General features: G+C 43.8%; 1 protein-coding gene across 5 annotated transcripts in view; it reads left to right on the top strand.

Moving 5' to 3' along the window:
* Window positions 1–21,729, top strand: part of LOC137624358 (uncharacterized) — a 336,909-nt gene that overhangs the window by 212,856 nt on the left and 102,324 nt on the right. For all 5 annotated transcript variants that reach the window (XM_068355055.1, XM_068355057.1, XM_068355058.1 and 2 more), the window contains one exon: window positions 14,321–14,491. In XM_068355055.1, the coding sequence (XP_068211156.1) occupies window positions 14,321–14,491 (171 nt within the window). The remainder of the gene's footprint in view (window positions 1–14,320; window positions 14,492–21,729) is intronic.

Here is a 21,729-nt window from a genome sequence, read left to right as displayed (position 1 = left end):
TGGAATGCTGAGGTTACAACCCTCGCGCGAGCACCTTTTGGGTGTCGTGTATAAAGCAAAGGCACGTGAAATCCACTATTCACAGGTTGTCTTCCATTTAGTTAATTCCTTCGTCAAAGGGATGGGCCGATACAAAGGCCCTAGCCAAACCCCCAGCGCCACACCACCCACGCCACGACGCGAGCGCCATCTGAACAACATCCTTCTGTATTGGCCATGATGGCTTGGAAAGGAAAGGGTGGGATCGTGTAAAATAAAGGGGAAGGGTTTCACCGGGCGCCACAGGTCTCTCCCCAGAAATAGATTTTTCCTTCGTCAAAATCCCTTTTCTGGGTCGACCTGTGGCGCCCGGTGAAAATGTACCAGAGAATGCCTTCCAAGCCCAACAATAACTACTAATTTAATAAGGGGAGAGAAACAACACCATGTAAAGAAAATCATATATAATTAAGGTAAGTAGGCATAAAACATAAACTAGCCACAGGGCATAGTGAGAGTAAGGTTAAACAAACATGATAACAGGGAAACCTCTGAGTATCAGAGGAAAACATGCAACAAAACTGACATGGCTAAGAATATCCCAACCTTATAACAACGGAAAACAATAATAGTCACAATCATATTAACCTAATATGTAATAAACTTAGGGCTAACGAACCACCAAGGAAGCGGCGTCGTGGTGCGAGTGGCGGGTAGGAGGGAGAAGAGAAGAGATGGATGAAAGGAAGAACAAAAGATCAATGGGGAGAGATAAGGCTCCCAGCTGCAACCGTTGGGTATTTAAGAGCCTGTAAGTTCTTTAGATAGTGGCGTTTGAAGACCATAGGAGATTTCCAACCCGTGTACTTCTTAAGGTTATCAAAGTCCATATTCTGGAAATAGTTGATGGAGGTAGCTATCGATCGGATATCATGAGCATGGGGAAATGATCCCGGATTGGCTTGTTTAATGAAGTATAGGATCTGTTGCCTAATGCCACGTATGGAAATGGTACCTCCTTGTTCTCTGATAAACAAGGGGCCAGACGATCGGGTAGCAGTCCTGGCTAAAAAGGCCCTGAGAGTGGTGACCGGACATAGAGAAGTATCTTGGAGAAGAGGAATAATCTTCCAAGGGGACCACCCTTGGGGGTCCTCGTTCTTAGCTAGGAACGCCCTGTCTGGTGAAAGAAGTACCTCACCTGAAGGGAGGAAATCCATGTTCTCTGAGTTTCGTGAGAGAGCTGCTAGTTCTGAGATTCTGGAACCCGAGGCCAAAGCTGTTAGAAATAAAGTCTTCCTAAGAAGAGTGATATAAGAGCAGGATTCGTTGTCCGTGTCGGAGGCCAGTTTGAGGACATCATTTAGAGACCAAGAGACCTTTTGAGCACATGCTTTTGGAATAGATGAGAAATAAGACTCCGCCAGGTTAATGTTAAACCCAACCAGGAAGACTTTCCTCAGAGCTGACTTAATGGTGGTTATAGTGCTAGCTGCTAGGCCTTTGTCAAATATGGACCTAAAGAAGGAGATGGCTAAATTAGGAGTCATAACCGAATGGTCTGAAGTCCTTAAGAAATCCGCTAGTTTCTTAACCGCCGAATCATATTGGCGAATCGTTGAGTCCCTTTTGTCTGATTCTATAAAGAGGACATTATCTGGGTCGATGTTTGCGTCCCTACGCGCCGCAAACTTCATGAAATCCACAAAGTTAGGGTTTTGGCTATCCTTGAGGAATCTAACACAGTCCGAGTTTGGACCACCTGGGTCAGTTTGGGGAATGGGATCCGGAAGGGACGGAGTTTCAACTCGAGGAGGAGAGGAAACCAACTGCTCTTTGGCCAGTGAGGTGCCACTAAAGGTACTGCCCCGTTGAAGGAGCGGAGTTTGTGCAAGACTTTCAGTAGAAGATTCACTGGAGGGAATAAGTAGATCTTCTGCCAATGGTTCCAATCCAGGGTTAATGCATCCATGGCATAAGCCTGAGGGTCCAGGTTCGGTGTCACATAACATGGGAGTTTGTGATTGAGTCGGGTCGCGAATAGATCTACCTGGAGACCTGGAACCAGCCTGAGTATCCACCGGAAGGAGTGCATGTCCAGGGACCACTCCGATTCCAGTGGGCTCGTCCTGGATAATGAGTCAGCTATCACATTCTGGACTCCTGCTAGGTGAGTTGCTGACAGGAACCAGTCTTTGTCGGCTGCCAAGGTGAAGATAGTGACCAGGATCTGATTCAGGTTGGGTGATTTGGACCCCCCCCCTGTTGAGGCAGTGGACTACGGCCGTGCTGTCTGAGACTACTCTGATGTGGGTCGACCTCGGAGGGGAGATTCTCTTCAGGGTCAAGAACACCGCCATGGCTTCGAGAACATTGATATGGAACTGTCTCATGGCGGGTGACCAAGAGCCTTGAAACATCTGATGTTGGGAGTAACCCCCCAACCACTCAGAGACGCATCGGTATGAATTGTCACTTGTGGAGAGGGGAACTGTAGAGGAACCGACTTGGAGAGGTTCCTCCGATCGGACCATGGTTGTAGTCTCATTTTCAAGACAGAGGGGATCTTCGAGGTCTTGTCTCTTAAAGGTATTGTCGCCCTCTCTCCAAACTCGATTGATGTCTTTGAGTTTGGCTTTTAATAGGAGATCGGTCAGTGAGGCAAATTGGAGTAGGCCGAGGATTCGTTCTAAAGCTCTTCTGGACACCTGTTTGTGTTTGAGAAAGTTCCTGACCTTGGAAGCTATCTCCCTCACCTTCTTGGGAGGAAGGGAGAGCTTGTGCTTTGAGAGGTCCCAACGGATGCCTAACCATTCGAAGAGGCTTGATGGTTGTAGGCGGGACTTCCGGAGGTTGACTTGGAAGCCCAGTTTGGCGAGAAAATGGAGTACCTTCGACGTAGCTCTGTTGCATTCCTGTTGCGACTGGGACCAAATGAGCCAATCGTCCAGATAGGAGACGATTTGTATCCCTTGGTGTCTGAGTTGCTCGAGCACCGTCTCCCCCAGTTTCGTGAATACCCTGGGGGCAATGCTGAGACCGAAGGGCATGACTTTGAATGCGAAGGCTCTCTTGCCGAGACGGAAGCCTAGGTAAGGAGAGAAGTTTCGAGCTACTGGGACATGATAATAGGCGTCGGTAAGATCGATAGAGGTGGTGACGGCCCCACGGGGAAGTAAGGTCCGTACCTGAGAGATAGTCAGCATACGGAACTTGTCGCAAAGGATGTAAGAGTTGAGCTTCGACAAGTCCAGAACTACCCTCAACGCCGACGAGTCTTTCTTCGGGACTGTAAACAGGCGGCCTTGGAATTTCAGGGATCGAACCCGCTTGATTGCTCTCTTCTTGAGTAACTCCGCGGTGTACTCTTCCAGGATGGGAGTGGGTCTCTGGAAGAAGGTCACCGGTGGAGGAGGGGATCCCTGTGACCATTTCCAACCCAAGCCCCTTGATATTATGCTGTGAGCCCATGGACTGAAGGTCCAATGGTCCCGGAAGTGATAAAGTCTCCCTCCTACCGGCATCACATCATTGGGAGGGAGTGAACTTAGGGCCCCTCCCTCCACGGGAACCCCTTGCTCTAGGCCCGCCGCGTTGGCGGAACTGTCCTCTACCTCTGAAACTCCCTCTTTGGTATCCACGAAAGGAACCGGAGGATTCGTAGGCAGGGTTGTATGCAGGTGAGGGCATCCAAGAGGGGTTGGGCTTTGTACCAGGGGGAGCAGCGAGGGGCGCGAACACCTTGTAGGTGTCGTGTATTAAACAAAGGCGTGCGAAAAACCACTATTCACAGGTTGTCTTCCATTTAGATAATCCCTTCATCAATGGGGAGAGCCGTGACAGGCCCTAGAGAACATAGTTGAACTACCCCACCGACACCTACCACGCACGCCCTCTAGGACATCCTTCTGTTTTTGGACTTGCGAGCAAGTTGAGTTGTTTGGGCACAGTGTTTTTTCGAAGAGTTTTCTCGTTATTTCAACATGACTGACGTTGCTACTTCACCCTTACCAATGTTAAGTACCATAGTTTGTTTTGGCAGCTTATGGCAGTACCGGGCATTTGTTCTGTTTCCAATATGGTGGTTTTTAGTTTTGGAAGCGATTGTCCTGCCGAGATATCGGCAGCCATTTTGGGTTATGTTCGCTTCAGTAAATTTTCTAGTTATTTTTGCCCATCTGGTACTCTGTCATCTAGGTTATATCACTTACTATTGGTCCTGTGGTGGCCGCATAAGTGCCCTAACGCCTCAAGCTCCTTGATGGACAAGTAATAGACGGTTGAGGGCTGAGGTTACCAAGGTTAGTCTGGGGTGAATATGTAAGAGTGACTGGCTCCTTTCTTCCTTTCACCTCCCCCCCAGGAAAACAGAACCACAAACCTCAGCACAGCTGACCTCGCCTCTCTTCAGTTAAGACTCGATTCCCTTGTGCATCCTAAGTATAGATAATACTTTATGTCCCCAATACCTCTTTGAGGGAGGGTATTGGATAAGTCTTGGAACTCTAGGTTTGTACCCGAGTTCCTACGTAAAGACAAAGGGTTTGTATTTGTGCCGGAACAAATAACAAATTTGGAAGTAATTTGTATTTTTCTAGCATACAAACCTGGAGCTATTTATATAAAATGGCCCGCCACCCTTTCCTTCTAGAAGTCCTGTCAGAAAGCAAAAGTGGTTACTCAGCTGACAGGTGCGAGTGACCGGGGTAGCCGGACTACCCCAACCCCACCCGCTAACTAGCGGATGGGGTAGTTGTTCCTCACTAAAATTATCTTGGCTGGTCTTTCAGCATGTAATACCTTTATAAATAGCTCCAGGTTTGTATGCTAGGAAAAATACATATTACTTCTGAATTTGTTATTTTTGTCACACCAAAATGTTTTTTTATCAACACATGATGGTGGTAGTATACCCAGGCAAGTGTATTTTTTTTTAATGGCATAAAACACCCAAAGATATTCTTTGCACGACTACTGTCCATCTAGCCAATAGAAGATGGAATTGGACATGGGAGAACTCGATTGCCCTTTGCAACCAGATTCAGTGCGGGCAAGAAAACTTCCTAGCAATCAATCAGACCAGGTGGACTTGGATAATGGGCTTAAAGGGACCTATCTCTCCCTCAGTTAGTCATCCAAGTCTTGTCTCAGGCAGAAGTTGCGGACTAGAGGTTAGTCCAGGACATCTCGTGTCCGGAAGTTTCTGGAATATTGTTAACCAGTACGAGGTAACCAGGCACCTCCTTTAGAGGCCCTTCGACATCCTGGAACGCCCATGTGTTTCTCCCCCATCTGTCTCTGGGGGGGACTCATTCTAGAAGGGCATCTACAGGTCAGTCAATGACCCTAATAGCTCCGCAGTGGCAGCAAGTAGAATAGCACCTAGACCATCTATTCCCCTTCACAGAGATATCTACTCGTACAACCTCACGGATTCACCATGATCACTTGTGTCCCTATGACCCCTGACATGGAGTGTGTTCAATATCACCTCCCTCGGAGAGGCTTTTCACTGGCAATAACGAAAAAGATGGCTGAATACTCTGTTGATTGTTATTTGCCTCATCAGGCGAAGTGGTGCATCCGGTAAGATTGAGGTCGTGGAAAGAGTCCTCCCAATGCTCTATATCTTTTTCCCCAGGAAGACAAAACTTGCTGTACCTTGGGGAGGAAAGACCTGCTCATTCTCGACCGTGACTGAATGCCACACTGCTTTGTGTCCATTTCACTTGGATGGAACTGTGTGTCCTCGTTCAGAGGGTAAAGCTTACTGGTCCCCAATCAGAAGTTAGACGGTCATCTTGGAGTTTAGTTCTTGTACCATGCTCTCATCAAGGAGTGCTTCTTGCCGCTAGTCGGTTCTCAGACCATGACTTCACTCTTAAGAAGGTTCTTTCCTTCTTGCTTTTACCTCCACGATATTTGCCAGCAAAAGACATAGTCTCATCTAAGACATATCCCAGCCAGGGGAGAGAGGTCTACTAACATTCGACTTCGTTCCCGAGCCTGTTGCCAAGACTCAGACTCCGGCTGTAGTGGACCCGAGGTTTGGGTCCTGACAGATTGAAAGTCTTTGTACAGTACTTTATCCTTTGACCCAGATCATTTGTTACTACAGTCAGCCTCCATATTTAAGGGGGTTATGTAACAGAGACAGGCTCGAAGACTGAGAAGCTTTGAATACTTGCAGCCCTAGGGTAGGATAGCTCCTAACCCTACCAACTCTCTGCCCATAGCCTACATGCGATCGAATTAACACATAAAGTACTGCCTAACATTGTTTTTAGTTGATTACTATCACAATATAAGTATTGTGTAAATTAATTGGCTCATTTCTGTAAGTGTATATTACATGTGCAGACGTATACACTACGTACTGTACATGGTAAGGATACGGTATAGTATATAACACTAAGTGGTCATCGGGACACTTATAACAGCAAAACACTGGTGTTCCTATCCAATATAGCACTTGCTGATACTGTAGTGTATATTTCTGTAATATATGTACAATACTATCACTACAGTACAGCTTAACTTTACTGTAAATGTTCGCTGTTTTTGTTCGGATAACTCGCACTGTTTGATAACTCGCCACACACTTTGCATACATTCACATATTTTAGAGTACAGTAGTAATTTATATACAGTACTGTACAGTATGGTTAATAAACAATACTAGCATTACTGTAATACTGTACTGTACTGTACAATATGTATACAATGATACTGTATTTAAGATTAACTAAGTGTACATATTTTATGCAAAAACCTCTAGCCGTTTTTGTACAAAGTTCTACACAGTTTTTGAAGCTTGACGTAAGTCCTGATATGTTGTCTCTTGGTCAGTAGTGTTCTGTGAGGGATCACACATCTACAGTACATTAACCTAGTAAATATATAATATGTACAGTGTGTACATAGCTGTGGAAAAAAGTACATTCATTAGTTATGCCGTAAAAGTCTGGCAACATATGCTGAGATGATGCGGGAGATGTACGCGTGAGAACACATGAAGCATAAGTTAGGGCAAGTTAGCGAGAGATGGAATGTTGTGCTTGGTGGAGATGGAAGCGGCGCAAAGCGAGACTGGTGCAAAGAAGTGTGTTGTGACATTAAAAGACTTGGCTGCTGCTACCCAAGCTTTATTCAACTTAAACTTCAGTAGATTATTCCCTGAAACAATCATGAACATAATTAGCAGACCCCATAATAATTGTAATACAAACTATGTTAGATCCTCAAAGTAAATCTAATTAAACCAAATAGATACAAATGGAATAAACAAAAGGAAATACAAAAGAAACAGAGAATTACTTGATAAGTTGCTTTGACTGTCCCTCCATCAGGTAAGTAAACAAAGTATGAAAAGATCACCAGACAAACGGTTCAGAGTGAGGTATGAAAGAGCAAAAGGACAAAACAATATTATAACATTCTTCCCCTCTAGATATAAAATTGGTTACATCACTTCATAAGTAATCAATCCCACCCATATCGGTTCGGAGCCCTTGACACCCGGGTTGATCTACGTACTGGAGGTGATGCAGCCTCTGTTCTAATTTCAGCTTCTGGGTGAAGTCCCATACCTTCTGGAAACTCTTGATGGGTTGTCTTGGGTGACACTGGAGATTGAGATGGTATGGCCTCTGGTGACAATGAAACAGAAGGTAGTTCTTGATTTTCAGAAACAGAATTATCCTAGGGCATGGGGCCAAGTCACGTAAGGAAACCGTTGACTCTCGTCCGCTGGGATGTCTAATGTTAGCATATGTTGGGTTAGCAGATAATAGTTCAACTTCATCCACTAGGGGTTCATTTTTGCTTGTTCTGACAAACTTCCTCAATAATACCGGTCCTGACGACATAAGCCACGAAGGCAGAGAGCTCCCCGAGGATGAGCGGTGTGGAAATCCAAAAAAGCATTCATGGGGTATGACATTAGTTGCTGTCGACAGAAGGGATCTAAGTGAATGTACCACATCAGTGAGTACTAATTCCCAGTGCTGATCGGGAAGATTTCGAGACCTGAGTGCCAACTGGATTGCCTTCCATACAGTACCATTGAGCCGCTCCACTTGCCCATTACCGATTGGATGAAAAGGGGTAGTTCGACTTGTTGCAACTCCCTTCTGTGCGAGATAGGTTTTGAGCTCCCTAGACATGAATGAGGTTCCTTGATCCGAATGTATATACTGAGGCATCCCACACAGGCTGAATATTTGTTCTAAGCACTTAATCACTGTAGTTGTGTTCATGTTGGGACACGGAAAAGCGAAAGGAAAACGGGAATATTCATCAACCACAATAAGTAGATATGGGTTGCGCGAGGCCGTCGGAACTGGTCCTTTAAAGTCAATGCCTAATCTCTCCATTGGTTGTGTCGCCTTGAAGAGTGTTCCTTCTTGGAATTTGTAGAATCTTGGTTTCAATTCTGCACATATCCTGCAAGAAGCACAGACCTTCTTAACGTCCTCAGTGGAAAAAGGAAGATTTTTCGATCTCACAAAGTGCAACAAGCGAGTCACTCCTGGATGGCACAGATTCCCATGTAGTTCAGTGAGGGTAGATGACGTGGAAACCACGGAACCGCAAAAAGCTCAGGTGAAGGCATCAGGAACTACATTCTCTTTACCGGGGCGATAATGTACTGTATAACTGAAGGCTGCGAGTTCCATCCGCCATTCCTGGATCTTATTATTCTTAACTTTAGTGCGTTTCCTGTTATCAAACATGAAGGCCACAGAACATTGGTCTGTAACGAGATCAAAGTGTTGTCTAGCAAGAAAATGACTCCACTTACGTACAGCCTCCACGATAGCCATGGCTTCCTTCTCTACGATGTGATAGTGAATTTCACTTCCTTGTAAAGTCCTAGACATGAAGGCCACAGGTCTGCCATTCTGGTTGAGTACTGCTGAGACTGCTACTCCCGAGGCATCACATTCGACCTCAAAAGGCAAATTTTCATCCACAGAGTGTAGCGTTGCTCCTTCGAGTTCGTGTTTGAGTAGTTCGAAAGCCTGCAAAGCTTCTTCATCTAAAGGAAATTTCTTTACTTTTGCCAGTGGTTGAATTTAGCAGAAAAATTCTGTATCCATTCAGCGTAATAAGCAAACATACCCATTGCCCTCTTTAAAGATCCTTGACTAGTGGGAGGTGGTAGTTCTTGTAGAGGCCGGAGTCTTTCCATGTCAGGCTTTATTACACCATTCCCCACACAGTAGCCAAGAATATTAATGGTACGCACAGATTTAATAGTTTTAGTAGCATTGAGAGTTAGGTTCCTCTTGTTGATGACCTCAAGAAAGCGCTGCACGTTCTGATCATGTTGTTCTTGAGTGTATCCAGCAATAGTGATATTGTCCAAATATGGGAAAGCACCTTGTAAGTTTTCTTCTTTCACCAACTTATCCATAGTTCGTTGGAAGGCTGCAACTCCATTGGTAACTCCGAAAGGTACTCTACAGAACTGGTACAGGTGTCCGTTGGCTTCAAAAGCTGTATACTTCTTGTCTGATTCCTTTAGTGGGACTTGGTGGTAAGCGCTTTTCAAGTCAAAAGTCGAAAAGACGCAATATGTTGAGACTTCATTAACCATGGTGTCAATCTTTGGTAATGGATAAGCATCCATTTCTGTAAACAGATTTATAGTTTGCGAATAATCAGCACACATCCTTTTCTTATGCCGATTAAAGGAATCCTTAACCACCACAACTTGAGCTCTCCATGGTGATATGCTATCCTCAATAACACCCTCAGCCAAGAGACGACTAGTCTCCGCTTCAATGAATTCTTTGTCATCTTTACAGTAATGTCTTGATTTAGTGACAATAGGCTTACAATTAGGTAACAAATGCTGGAAGATAGAAGGTTCATCCACAGCAGCGGCTGCCAACGAACAGTAGGGCTTAGCACCAGATAAGTTGAGCGCTGGTTTAGGCCCACCTTATTCAAGTCACTTTCTGATGCTGCTCTTGGAAGTCCTGACCAAGTAATACTCCTGAACATAAATCCTTCATTACTGCTAGACGCGTGGATGGATAAGTTTCTCCATTAAGATGAAGAGTCAAGTCTACATTGACATTATTATTATTATTATTATTACTTACTAAGCTACAACCCTAGTTGGAAAAGCAGTATGCTATAAGCCCAGGGGCTCCAACAGGGAAAATAGCTCAGTGCGGAAAGGAAAAAAGGAAAATAAAATATTCTAAGAAGAGTAACAACAATAAATATCTCCTATATAAACTATGAAAACTTTAACAAAACAAGAGGAAGAGAAATAAGATAGGAGAGTGTGCTCGAGTGTACCCTCAAGCAAGAGAACTCTAACCCAAGACAGTGAAAGGCCATGGTACAGAGGCTATGGCACTACCCAAGACTAGAGAACAGTGGTTTGATTTTGGAGTGTCCTTCTCCTAGAAGAGCTGCTTACCATAGCTAAAGAGTCTCTTCTACCCTTACCAAGAGGAAAGTGGCACTGAACAATTACAGTGCAGTAACCCCTTGGGTGATGAAGAATTGTTTGGTAATCTGTGTTGTCAGGTGTATGAGGATAGAGGAGAATATGTAAAGAATATGCCAGACTATTCAGTGTGTATGTAGGCAATGGGAAAATGAACCGTAACCAGAGAGGAGGATCCAATGTAGTACTGTCTGGCCAGTCAAAAGACCCCATAACTCTCTAGCGGTAGTATCTCAACGGGTGGCTGGTGCCCTGGCCAACCTACTACCTATAACCTGGAGAGTTTGTATGCAAAGATTTCTGTGCTAAAGCGACGTCTTTATCAGTGGGATGTATTGGTAGCTTCAATTCCCACGCTACATCTTCATCTATATAACTGTCATCACTGCATGAGTCGACAAGGGCTGTCAACTTCCGTCCTTTAATTGTTGTTGAGGTAGCTGCCCGATAGAGGCCCGATAGAGGCTCAGAGGAAAAGAGGTACCAGCATTAGCTGCAAGAACAGATGACTGTGAGGGATCAAATACTGTAGCTGTTGTAGATTTACCTCCATATGTAGATTTAGACAGGCACGCTTTTGCAAAGTGCCCCTTCTTGCCACATTTATTGCAAATAGAATCCAGAGGTGGACAGTGTGCACGAATATGATAGGGACCTCCACAAAAAAAGCACTTTCTCTTCATGGACAGAGTAGTCGCTAATACTTGAGTTCCAGCAGTTACCTCACAGCTCTCAGACGTTGGTCCACTCTTCACATGATCATTTGTAATAAGTGCATGATCCGATGTAACCACAGCAGCAGGATGCCCAACATGAGGAAGCATGTGACTGTAAAAACTAGCATTACGTTGGGCTAGGTCTAAAGAGTAAGCCTGGTCATAAGCTGCCTGTAAATCTAGAGTTTTATTTTCAAGAAGACGTTGCCGAATCATAGGTGAGGCCAGGCCATTTATAAAAGCATCCCTGATCAACTCCTTTCTGTATTGTTCTGCACTAACTGACTTAGAATTACAGTCCTTACCTAATTTACGCAATTCTCTCAGAAACTCATCCAAAGTTTCCCCTGCCTTTTGTTGGCGAGTAGCAAGTAAATGTCTGGCGAATATTTCATTAGGTGCCTTAACATATAACTTTTCCAATGTAGAAATGGCAGTATCATAATCCACACACTCCTCAATGTATTCATACACATTATGACTGACATAGTTCACAAGTGTCCTTAATTTATTTGGTGCATTTTCACCACATTCTTGAATAAAGTTGGAAAACGTCTTGTGCCAATGCCGCCATTCCTTTTCTGCAGAAGGGAGGCTAGGGTCCAGATCCAAACGGGCAGGCTTCAATAGTTTCTCCATAGTTTAAGTTGAATAAATTGTTGTGACATTAAAAGACTTGGCTGCTGCTACCCAAGCTTTATTCAACTTAAACTTCAGTAGATTATTCCCTGAAACAATCATGGACATAATTAGCAGACCCCATAATAATTGTAATGCAAACTATGTTAGATCCTCAAAGTAAATCTAATTAAACCAAATAGATACAAATGGAATAAACAAAAGGAAATACAAAAGAAACAGAGAATTACTTGATAAGTTGCTTTGACTGTCTCTTCATCAGGTAAGTAAACAAAGTATGAAAAGATCACCAGACAAACGGTTCAGAGTGAGGTATGAAAGAGCAAAAGGACAAAACAATATTATAACAAAGTGCGATCAGTTTGAAATTGTCGCGAATATGTTTAATAGGTTGTACGGTTCTGTGTCGCAAGATAGAGAAATCGCGAAGAGAGAACCCACGGATATGGAGAGCTGACTGTATGTACTATAAGAATGCTGAGGTGTTTTCTTATTTGATCTCCAGGAGCTCACCTGCACATAAACGAGATTTTCATGAGCATGGGCAATGTCAAGAGGAGAGTCGCCAAGAATACGATCTCTTCATGGACTTGACAGGTCATAGATTGGGCCCTAAATCCAGATTCTCCTCCACAAGTTTTTAAACCCATAACTCATTATGTTAAGGGCATAAGTACATTTCTAGGATTTGATTAAAAAGAACTGCTCTGTGGCGAAGGTATTTCGATTGAGTGTTTCGAAGCGTCAGACGATCTTCACAGCCCACTACTTGCAAGACGTAACCTACAGGAACCTGAATGCCTAGGCCCTTTGTTGGCAGCACTACATATGGTTTAAGAAACCTCAGATCTCTTGCAGGACAAGTAGCAGTCGATCGAGGGCAGACATAACCCGGGATGATTGTGGAATGAACGGGAGAGTGACTGGGCCCTTCTTTCTTAGTCTTCCCCTCTTGGGGCACAGCACCCTTGGATTCTGTAAGCTGGCCTCCTCTGTTGCCTTGAATAGCCTAAAATTTTATGTATATTTGTTATGTCCCTGTCCTCATAGCAAGGGGGAGTAGGGCAATGGCTAGGTTAAGTGTTGAGTACTTCTCCAAAGAATTCCTTACCTGATCAAGTCATTGCTTAGTTCACACACAATCACACTGATTTCCCAGGTCGTTCACGATCACACACATTTTGAGTGTTTACGAGGTATCAGGGTGTCTCTTGTTAAGCTTGTGTGAAGCACAGAACACACCCCTGGTCAGAAAATCAGCCAGTTGGTATTTGAACTTCCACCCATCTGAGGATGAGTATCCACTGTAAAGAGCAAAATAATTTTTATAAGGTGTAGGAACAAACGACATTTGGAAGTAATTTTCATTATTCCTAACTATAAAAACCTTGAGCACTTTACAAATGCCTGTCCTGCCATCACCTAATCCCCCTACAAGTCCTGCCTGCAATAGAAAAGTTACGGCTTTTCATCGGTGGGTGTGTGAGCGGGGCGAGTGTCTACCCCCTTGTTACCCCCACTAATTAGCAGTGGGTAGTTATACCTCGCTAAAAAGCCTTCTGGCTGGTTTCATCTTCTGCCAAAATAATATCCACTGTAAAGAGTTTTTGTATTGTTAGGAAAAATACAAATTATTTCCAAATTTGTCATGTTGATAATTAATGTAAAGATTATCAAATTGGCAGACAGTGTTTTAGTAAGCAGTTAATAAAATTGTGTTAATTTCAAGATGCCGAACCCAAACAAATTATTTGCCTCTCAATTTTTAGGTTTTACCTTCAAATTTAAAAAGTGAATTGTTTTTTTTTGGGGGGGGGTATTAAATAAAATTAATACAAAGAAATTATAGCATGTCATTAGACAATATTTTATGTGAGCAGACAATGTATTCAGGTTAACTTGAGGGTGCTGAATCTATAATAAATTGTCTTCCACCCTCAATTTTTCGATCTTGGCCTTCAAATTTGAGAAACAAAATTATTGCCATATTTTAGTTACTAAAACATAAGTTAATAATTGATGTAAAGATATTAAGAGGGAAAACATAAAGATTGTAGATTTTTCTATTTTCATTGTCATGTGAGACTGGTATTTGAGAGATCCGGGAACCCCATACTCAAATTTATAATGTCTTGTTATTTTTTTTATGGCACATTACAACACATCAATTTTGTAAATAATCTTAATTTTTATACGATTCATTTAGCTGATATTTTTTTTACCCTCATTTTAGGTTTAAGACATTGTTCAACCTCATAGTTCTTGTGTCTGCCATTCTACTTTATCATTAGTTTTATTTTATTTCATCCTACCTATATATCCAAGTTCCTCAATTTTTTCTTGTAGTTTATATTTAATGTTTAATTTTTTGGGTCATGTTTATGAGTTTACAAATGTAGGCCAGGGGGTCTTGATTAAACTAGCAAAGGTGATGAGCATGCCTCAAAAGAATTCCTGTACTGTATTATAAAGAGTTATCCTAATTAAATAATAGTGGCAGAAACTTCCCATATTACAGGAGTAGGAAATATGATGGCTCGTATGAGAAATCTCACATATTTGGGGGTAGCTGTGATTGTAGTTTTCTTCATGATAGCGTTTATGTCGGACTCCTTGAATCTGAACAGCTTTCTTCATCCTGCACCCCGATCTCCTCGCATTGGGAAACTTTATGCTCCTGTTATTAAAGGTGTGTATTTTTTATGTAGACTGTAAATTATTTGAGGATTATTGAAATTTTCCACTATAATGTTATTTATAAATATTGATTGGTTCTAGTTCTATTGGTATAGAACTGGAAACTGAATATTTGGAAGCGCAAAAGGAAGAGGTACTTAACCTTAACCGAATAGTAATTGCATGGGTTTATTTAACATCCTCCCCTTAAGAAAGGTATATTTTGCATTACAAATATTTAACGTGGATTCACCAGTGGGCAGTATTTCTGCTCCTAGATTTTTCTTAAATTTATTGAACTTTTTTTTTTATTGGTAAATACATTTGTTAGTTCCTACACGAATATAAACCCTTGTCCAATAATAGGAGTATACTGTGTATGATTTCAGTGAAACTGAAACTCTCCTATCAAAATTTATGAATTGTCAGTAGTGTCTGGCCAATGGTGGGAGAGCGCCGCCAGCACACAACATAGCCACTTTGACTTCAACTGGCGACTGATACTGATGTACTCTGTGTTAATAACTTGGCTGGGTTAATTTTCTTTTTGTCTGCATTGCAGTGTTTGGTTGCTGTTTTCTGTGGAATGGAGAACCCGTGTATAGACATGTAATCCTGCCCTGGTGTTCCTGGCCATAAGTGTGGCACGTTTATTAGCAGGAACAATGTTAATGCCCATTCCTGGTGCTCTTCTTACAGGGCCCGTGACTGTTTCAGCCATTCCCCTGTAATGATTGTAGTAAATGGCTGTTGCCACAGTGTGTAATATGGTAAGAGGAAGAACAACTTGAAGGGAGATTGTTAACCTTTGGGGTCTTCCTTGGACGCGAAGAAATTGTCTGAAGCTCTTCTTTTACCCTCTGGTATTCTACCTTCTGAGCCTTCTTCATCTTCCTTCTCCTTAGGGATCTTGAAGAAGGAAAATGACCGAGAACTTTCATATTCGCTGGCTAAATTTAAAGGTGTATATATCTGATTCCCCTGATGAACCAGGTAACCCCTGTCCTTCTTAACAAGCATTATATATCTTACAACAACACGGTCAATGGCTTGGCACTAAGGACACTGTGGCTTTCTAAAGTTTATTTTGTCCACAGAGACACTGCTGCAATCCCTCGATAGACTTTCTAGTCTTGAGCTGCTGCTCTTGCTCTTGCTGCCGAGTCAGAATTAGTAACTGATGTTACTCCCTCCAGCCAGTCCCAGATTATTGTTGTTGCAGTTGATGACAGGTCCTCATTTTTGTAGCTCTATCTCTTCCTGCAAAGAGCAGCCCATTGATGACTTATGGGAAAGGGAGAAATGGCCTTGTCCCCTCTCACCTTCCAACCTGGTTTTGACTTTTCTGTCTGTACTGGGTCTCCAGCTTCTGTCCACCTCAAAGCCCACCCTGGAACTTGCCTGGTCGGAGCTAGCATTTGAAGGAATTGAAAATGGCAACATCCAAGTACTGTATCTGGAAGGAGCAATCCTCTATCTTAGAAATCCTGTTCTAGTAAGAATGTACCTTTGACGTTCTCTTGTCAAAGGTTTTACACAGCAGAAGAGGCCAAAATTCACACATTTATTGACATTACAGAGGAGTGTAGGATTGAAGTCATTGTGGGTTACATCTTCACAGCAGAGGAACTTGCAGATTGTCTTGCAGGTTTATTATCCTGGGTCCTTTCATTGGGTTTCTGGTAAGGACTTATAATCCATTCCAAGTCTGTTACTAGGGTGTTTCAATGAGATTCAGTCTACCAGGGATGTGTTGAATGGTACAGTTATATTAGAAAATGGTGTTGACGAGCAGACCAGCCATCAGTCTGTTGAGTGAAGATAAGGGGCATATGGTCCTGGGAATGACAAAGAAAGTGCCTTCTAAGAAATGGTGGAAGTGGCGGACAACCAAATACACCGTTATTAGTTCGTAGTTGAAGTTCAGTAGCTAGATTCTCTCTTGGAAAGTTTCTATTGAAGAAGGCCAATGGGTGTGGTGATCTGTTGATGATTTGTTCAAGTACCGCCCTTACAGCGATGTCACTGGCATTGGTGGAGAATTGGCACTGGAAAGGAGAGAGCATTAGCAGGTGATAGGGCTTTCTGGGTGTTGAAGTGGGCTGCTTCCAGAAGAGGGCCCCACTTCAAGCATTTTGGCTTGCTCCTGAGGGAGTCATAGAGAGGGGCAATAGTGGTGGCAATGGATGGCAGGAACCAGCAGTAATAGTTCATTATGCAGTGCTTTGATGGTAGAGGCCATGGGGAACCCCTACAATGCTGATACCTTCTCATTGAAGGGGTGAACACCTGCACGGGTGATACGATAAACCAAGAATGCCACTTCCATGGCACCAAAATTACACTTGTCATATCTGATTACGTGGCTATTCTGCTGCAGGCAGTCAAAGAGGATATGTATGTGGTCTTCTTTGAAGGATACAAATACCAGTGTTGTCAGGTGTATGAGGACAGAGGAGAATCAATAAAGAATAGGCCAGACTATTCGGTGTATGTGTAGGCAAAGGCAAAGTTAACCATAACCAGAGAGAAGGATCCAATGTAGTACTGTCTGGTCCGTGTAACGTATACATAGTAAGAGATCCCCCTAACATTCCGTCTATGAGTCCTTGAAATGTTGTCCCTGCATTATGAAGGCCAGAGGGTGATCAAGCGAAAATACTGTGTATATGCTGAACAACCTGTGGTCATAGGGATGTCTTCTGGGTTCATTGGCACATGATAATACCCCTTTAGGAGGTCAAGGGTGGAAAACCCTTAAGCACTGTGTAGGAAAGTGTTGATGTTGGGGAGGGAATAGTGGTCTGGTTCCATCTGCATGTTAGACATCTATATTCCCCACAAAGATGTAGGGATCCATCCTTCATCAGGACCATGTGCAGGGGTGATGACCATGGGCTTGAGGCACTTTGGCAAAGGCTAATTTCATCAAATGTACATTTAGCAGCTGTCAATTGGTTTGAGCCAAATGTATGAATCTTGCAAACACTGTCAACTTGATACATTATAATGATAAATACCGGTCTTGACAGGAACTGTGGGTGCCTAGCCTAGTTCTGGGCTAAAAACTAGTGGTCTCGTAGCAGATGACGCTATGACTTATTAGTTGTTTATGCAGCTTATATCTATTTTCTCATATTTTGTTGATATTTTGTAATCAATATATTGATAATGACTTTGTTGCCCGAGTTCTGAAATAATACAAACAGACAGTTGCTGAATGCGACCTGGGAAAAAACTTCTCTGTTAGTTGAGTGCAGTATTACCAAATTACAGAAAAGTAACTAGACCTAGAATCACATAAACAGTAGCAAAAGTATTCCTCTTAAAAGAATTTCTAGTTTTAAATATTTAACTTAGCCGGTGAATATATAATAGCTGCTACTCAGCGGCTCGACAGAAAACACACTCAAAAACTTGCGAGCGATCGCTATAAAGGTTGCGGGTGTGCCCACCAGCGCCACTATCGGCCAGATACCACTCTTGCATGTAAACAAACCCTTCAATTCTTCTCTGTCGACGTTGACGACAAGACGTATTCATACTCGCTGTAGAACCTGGAGTTTTCTTAACATATTTGGTGAAGTACTTCATTTTGGTTTGAGCTTTCGCAGTACAGGTGTTTTATCTTCAACTTAAATCTTGAACTCATTTTTGGATAGATTTAATTTTTGATGACTTTGGATTGTTTTTTGGACTTTCCTTGACTTTTAAATGGCCGACCCTTCCCTCAGTACGGAAGTGTGTTTAGGCTTTTAGCAATTATCTTATCACGTTATAAATTATTTATAGATTTTCCTCTATATATTTTATATCTCACCCGCCTTTATTAGGCCTCTTCGATTAGCTTTCCATTTATAATAAACATCAAGATAAATTTTAATGATTTGTTTATATGCGACCTTTCCTGAGAGTAGGCGGTCCTAACTTGGAAACCGAAGTTAAACAACGTTGAGCCCTTTCTATCGTAAATAACTGTTACAGAGCTAATGATTTAAAACTTATTAAATGAATATTTTTTAGTAGATATTTTATGAAAGATTTTCTTTGAATAGTCTTCGTACTGTTTCAAAGATGAACTAATGTTTAGTTTATTTATGCTACGCAGTTTGCGTTCTATCGTTACGATAGAGAGAGAGAGTATCACGGTTTCACTTTGCAGAAAGAGTAAATCGATTCTGACGTTTTGTTCATTCTTCTTTCAAAGCTTAAATGTTTTAAATTCTATTTTTCAATATTAAACTTAGCCGGTGATTATATAAGCTGCAGCTCTGCTGCTCGACAGAAAACTCTACGTTCAAAATCCGCCAGCGATCGCTATGCAGGTAGGGGGTGTACTACAACAGCGCCATCTGTCGTGCAGGTACTCAGTACTCAATGTAAACACAGAACTCAATTTTCTCTCTGTCGTGCCACCGGCAAGACTTACTAAATTCGCTGTTGCTAACTGGATTGGTTTTCACAACTTTTTGGTGAAGTACACGTTTCTAGTTTTGAGCTTTCGCTTTGCAGGCTTTATCTTCAATACATCCTTGCATTCTTTTGTTGATATCGGATTATTTGTTGATGACTTTGGATAGTTTTTGAATTCCCCTTTGACTAATTCAAAATGGCTGACCTTTCTCAAGTCCCTAAATTCAGGAAGTGTAATGCTAGGGACTGTTCAAGGCGTCTTCCGAAGGCCTCTATCGATCCTCACACCGTTTGTTCCAATTGTCGGGATAAAACCTGTCAATTGGAAGATCGATGTGAGGAATGCGTTGGGCTTTCGGAATTCGATTTTATCGAATTCCAGAAATATACACGTAGGCTAGAGAGAGATAAGTCAGGAGAAGTTCATCTCGCTCCGTTGAATTTTCCTCTCCTCATGCCCCACAACCTATTCCTTCCCCTGTAGTGGTTGCTCCTGATCCCCCTTCTAGCACTCAAGAACCTTTGATGGCAGATATGATGCGTGCCATCCAAGCTCTGGGTGAGAGAGTCGAGTCCTTGGCTAGTGACCGTAACCAGCTCATGGCAGACGTCAAGGAGCTGAAGTGTAAGAGTGCAGTGGGTAGTGATAAAGTGAGTGATAGTGTTGTGGATAGTGTTGCGCTTGAGGGTTCGTCTGTTCGTGCCTGTCGTCCTCCCAGTCCGGGACCTCTTGCAAGCTCCCAAGTCCAGGGGAGAAGCAATGTCGTACGACCAAAGGGTTCGAGAGGCTTTAATCAGCGAACAGACGTTCCCTCCGTGGTTTCGGGCGTATCTACCCAAGATCGCCCCACCCACACAAAGACGAGAGAGCCCATTTATTCCTCGTCTGCGGAAGAGGTTTCTCGTAAGAAACCATGGACCAAGGTCTCGCGGCCTCTTAAGCGCAAGTCGGTCCCTTCCGCGCAAGTCCAACGGCCCAGTTGTAGCCACTGGGTCAGTTCGGACTCGCTGCAGTCTTCCGACGACTGCTCACCTCCTAAGAGAGGCAAAGCGGTACCGCATCAGGCAGTCACACCGTCTGTTGCCGCACCTGCTCCTGTAGACCCTAAGTGGTCTTTGCTGCAGACCATGCAGTATCAGTTAACGTCATTGATGCAGGACTTTCGTGCGGAGAAGGTTGACGCTGCACCAACCTCTAGCCTACAACCACCCACGGTTGTGCGTCCTGTGGACGCTGAGGCGACCTTCTCCCGCACTCCAGCTGTGAGAGTCCCGCCACCCATGCGTTCCAGTGTACCCTGCCAGCCGCATGTTGACGTTCAGCGACGCACGGAACCTTCCGTTGACGTTCGCGAGGTACAACAACAGTCTAAGTTGTTTTGTTTTGACGCGGTGCGTCAACCTCCGCAACCCAGTGTGGTTACCTCTGCTTGCCCACATCAGACTAGACAGTCTGAAGTAGACGCTATGCGTCCCCGCGCTGCTATGGTTGTTGCCAGTTCACAGACTGGGCAACAGTTCCATGACGTTGCGTCCGGTTCAGTCACTCGTGCACCCGTGCTGCCGGACTCAGCTGACCAGCCGATTCCTACTCCTTTGCCGCTTCCTCCTCAATTCTCGGATGATGGACTCTCTGATGATGACGACGCGGCACACATTGATGACCCACATTCGGACCTTGACGAACCCAAGACCACGCAACCCTCTTTGGACTTTAGAAAAGTTCTTGCTCTGTTCAAAGAGATGTATCCGGACCAGTTTGTGTCTGCGGCTCCACGCTCTCCTCCGTCAGAGTTTGCTTTAGGTACGCAGTCATCCGCGCCTGCCTTTACGAAACTCGTCCTTGCCCGCTTGTCCAAGAGAGCTTTACGAGTTTTAGGAGATTGGATGCAGTCCAAAAAGAACCTAGGGAAGACAGCCTTTACGTTTCCCCCTGCGAAACTCTCTTCCAGATCGAGCGTCTGGTATGCCACGGGAGAAGTTCTTGGCTTGGGAGTTCCTGCCTCTGCCCAGGGCGACTTCTCAAGTCTGGTAGACTCTCCCCGCATGCTAGCCATGAGACGCTCTAAGATATGCTGGTCTCCTTCGGACCTAGACCATCTGTTGAAAGGAGTATTTAGAGCCTTCGAGGTCTTTAACTTTTTGGACTGGTGTCTGGGAGCTTTGAGCAGGAAGATCTCCCCGTCTGACAAGGAATCTTCCTTGCTCATAATGTCCTGCATGGACAAGGCCATACGTGACGGATCTAGTGAGCTTGCGGCTTCGTTCGTATCCGGGGTCCTCAAGAAACGGGAGAACCTTTGCTCTTTCCTGTCAGCTGGAGTAACACCGTGTCAAAGATCAGAACTTCTTTTTGCTCCTCTCTCAAAGTGCCTTTTTCCAGAGGACTTGATTAAGTAGATTGCTGCCTCTTTGATTCAGAAGGACACCCATGACCTGGTTGCGTCCTCTGCCCGCAAAGCCACCCCTTTGCCTACCTTGTCAAGACCCAGGATGGACACTCCAGCGTCCAGATTCATTCCGCCCTTTCGTGGCAGAGCCTCCAGCAGAGGAGGTGCTCGTGCCGAAGGGAGACGTGGGAAGAAGAAAGGTACCTTTAAAGGCAGAGTCTGACTGCCACCTTCTTCAGACAGCAGTGGGAGCCAGACTCAAGAACTTCTGGCAGACCTGGGAGAAAAGAGGCGCAGATGCACAATCTGTGAAGTTGCTCAGAGAAGGGTACAAGATCCCGTTTGTACGCAAACCCCCTCTAGCAACGTCTCCCATCGATCTCTCTCCCAGGTACAGAGAGGATCTTGAAAATTGTACGATGGAAGGAATAAAACAAGTCCATTAAAA

The sequence above is a fragment of the Palaemon carinicauda genome, chromosome 31, assembly GCF_036898095.1.
Source record: "Palaemon carinicauda isolate YSFRI2023 chromosome 31, ASM3689809v2, whole genome shotgun sequence".
Lineage (NCBI taxonomy): Eukaryota > Metazoa > Arthropoda > Malacostraca > Decapoda > Palaemonidae > Palaemon > Palaemon carinicauda.
This window is presented reverse-complemented; position numbering and strand designations above follow the sequence as displayed.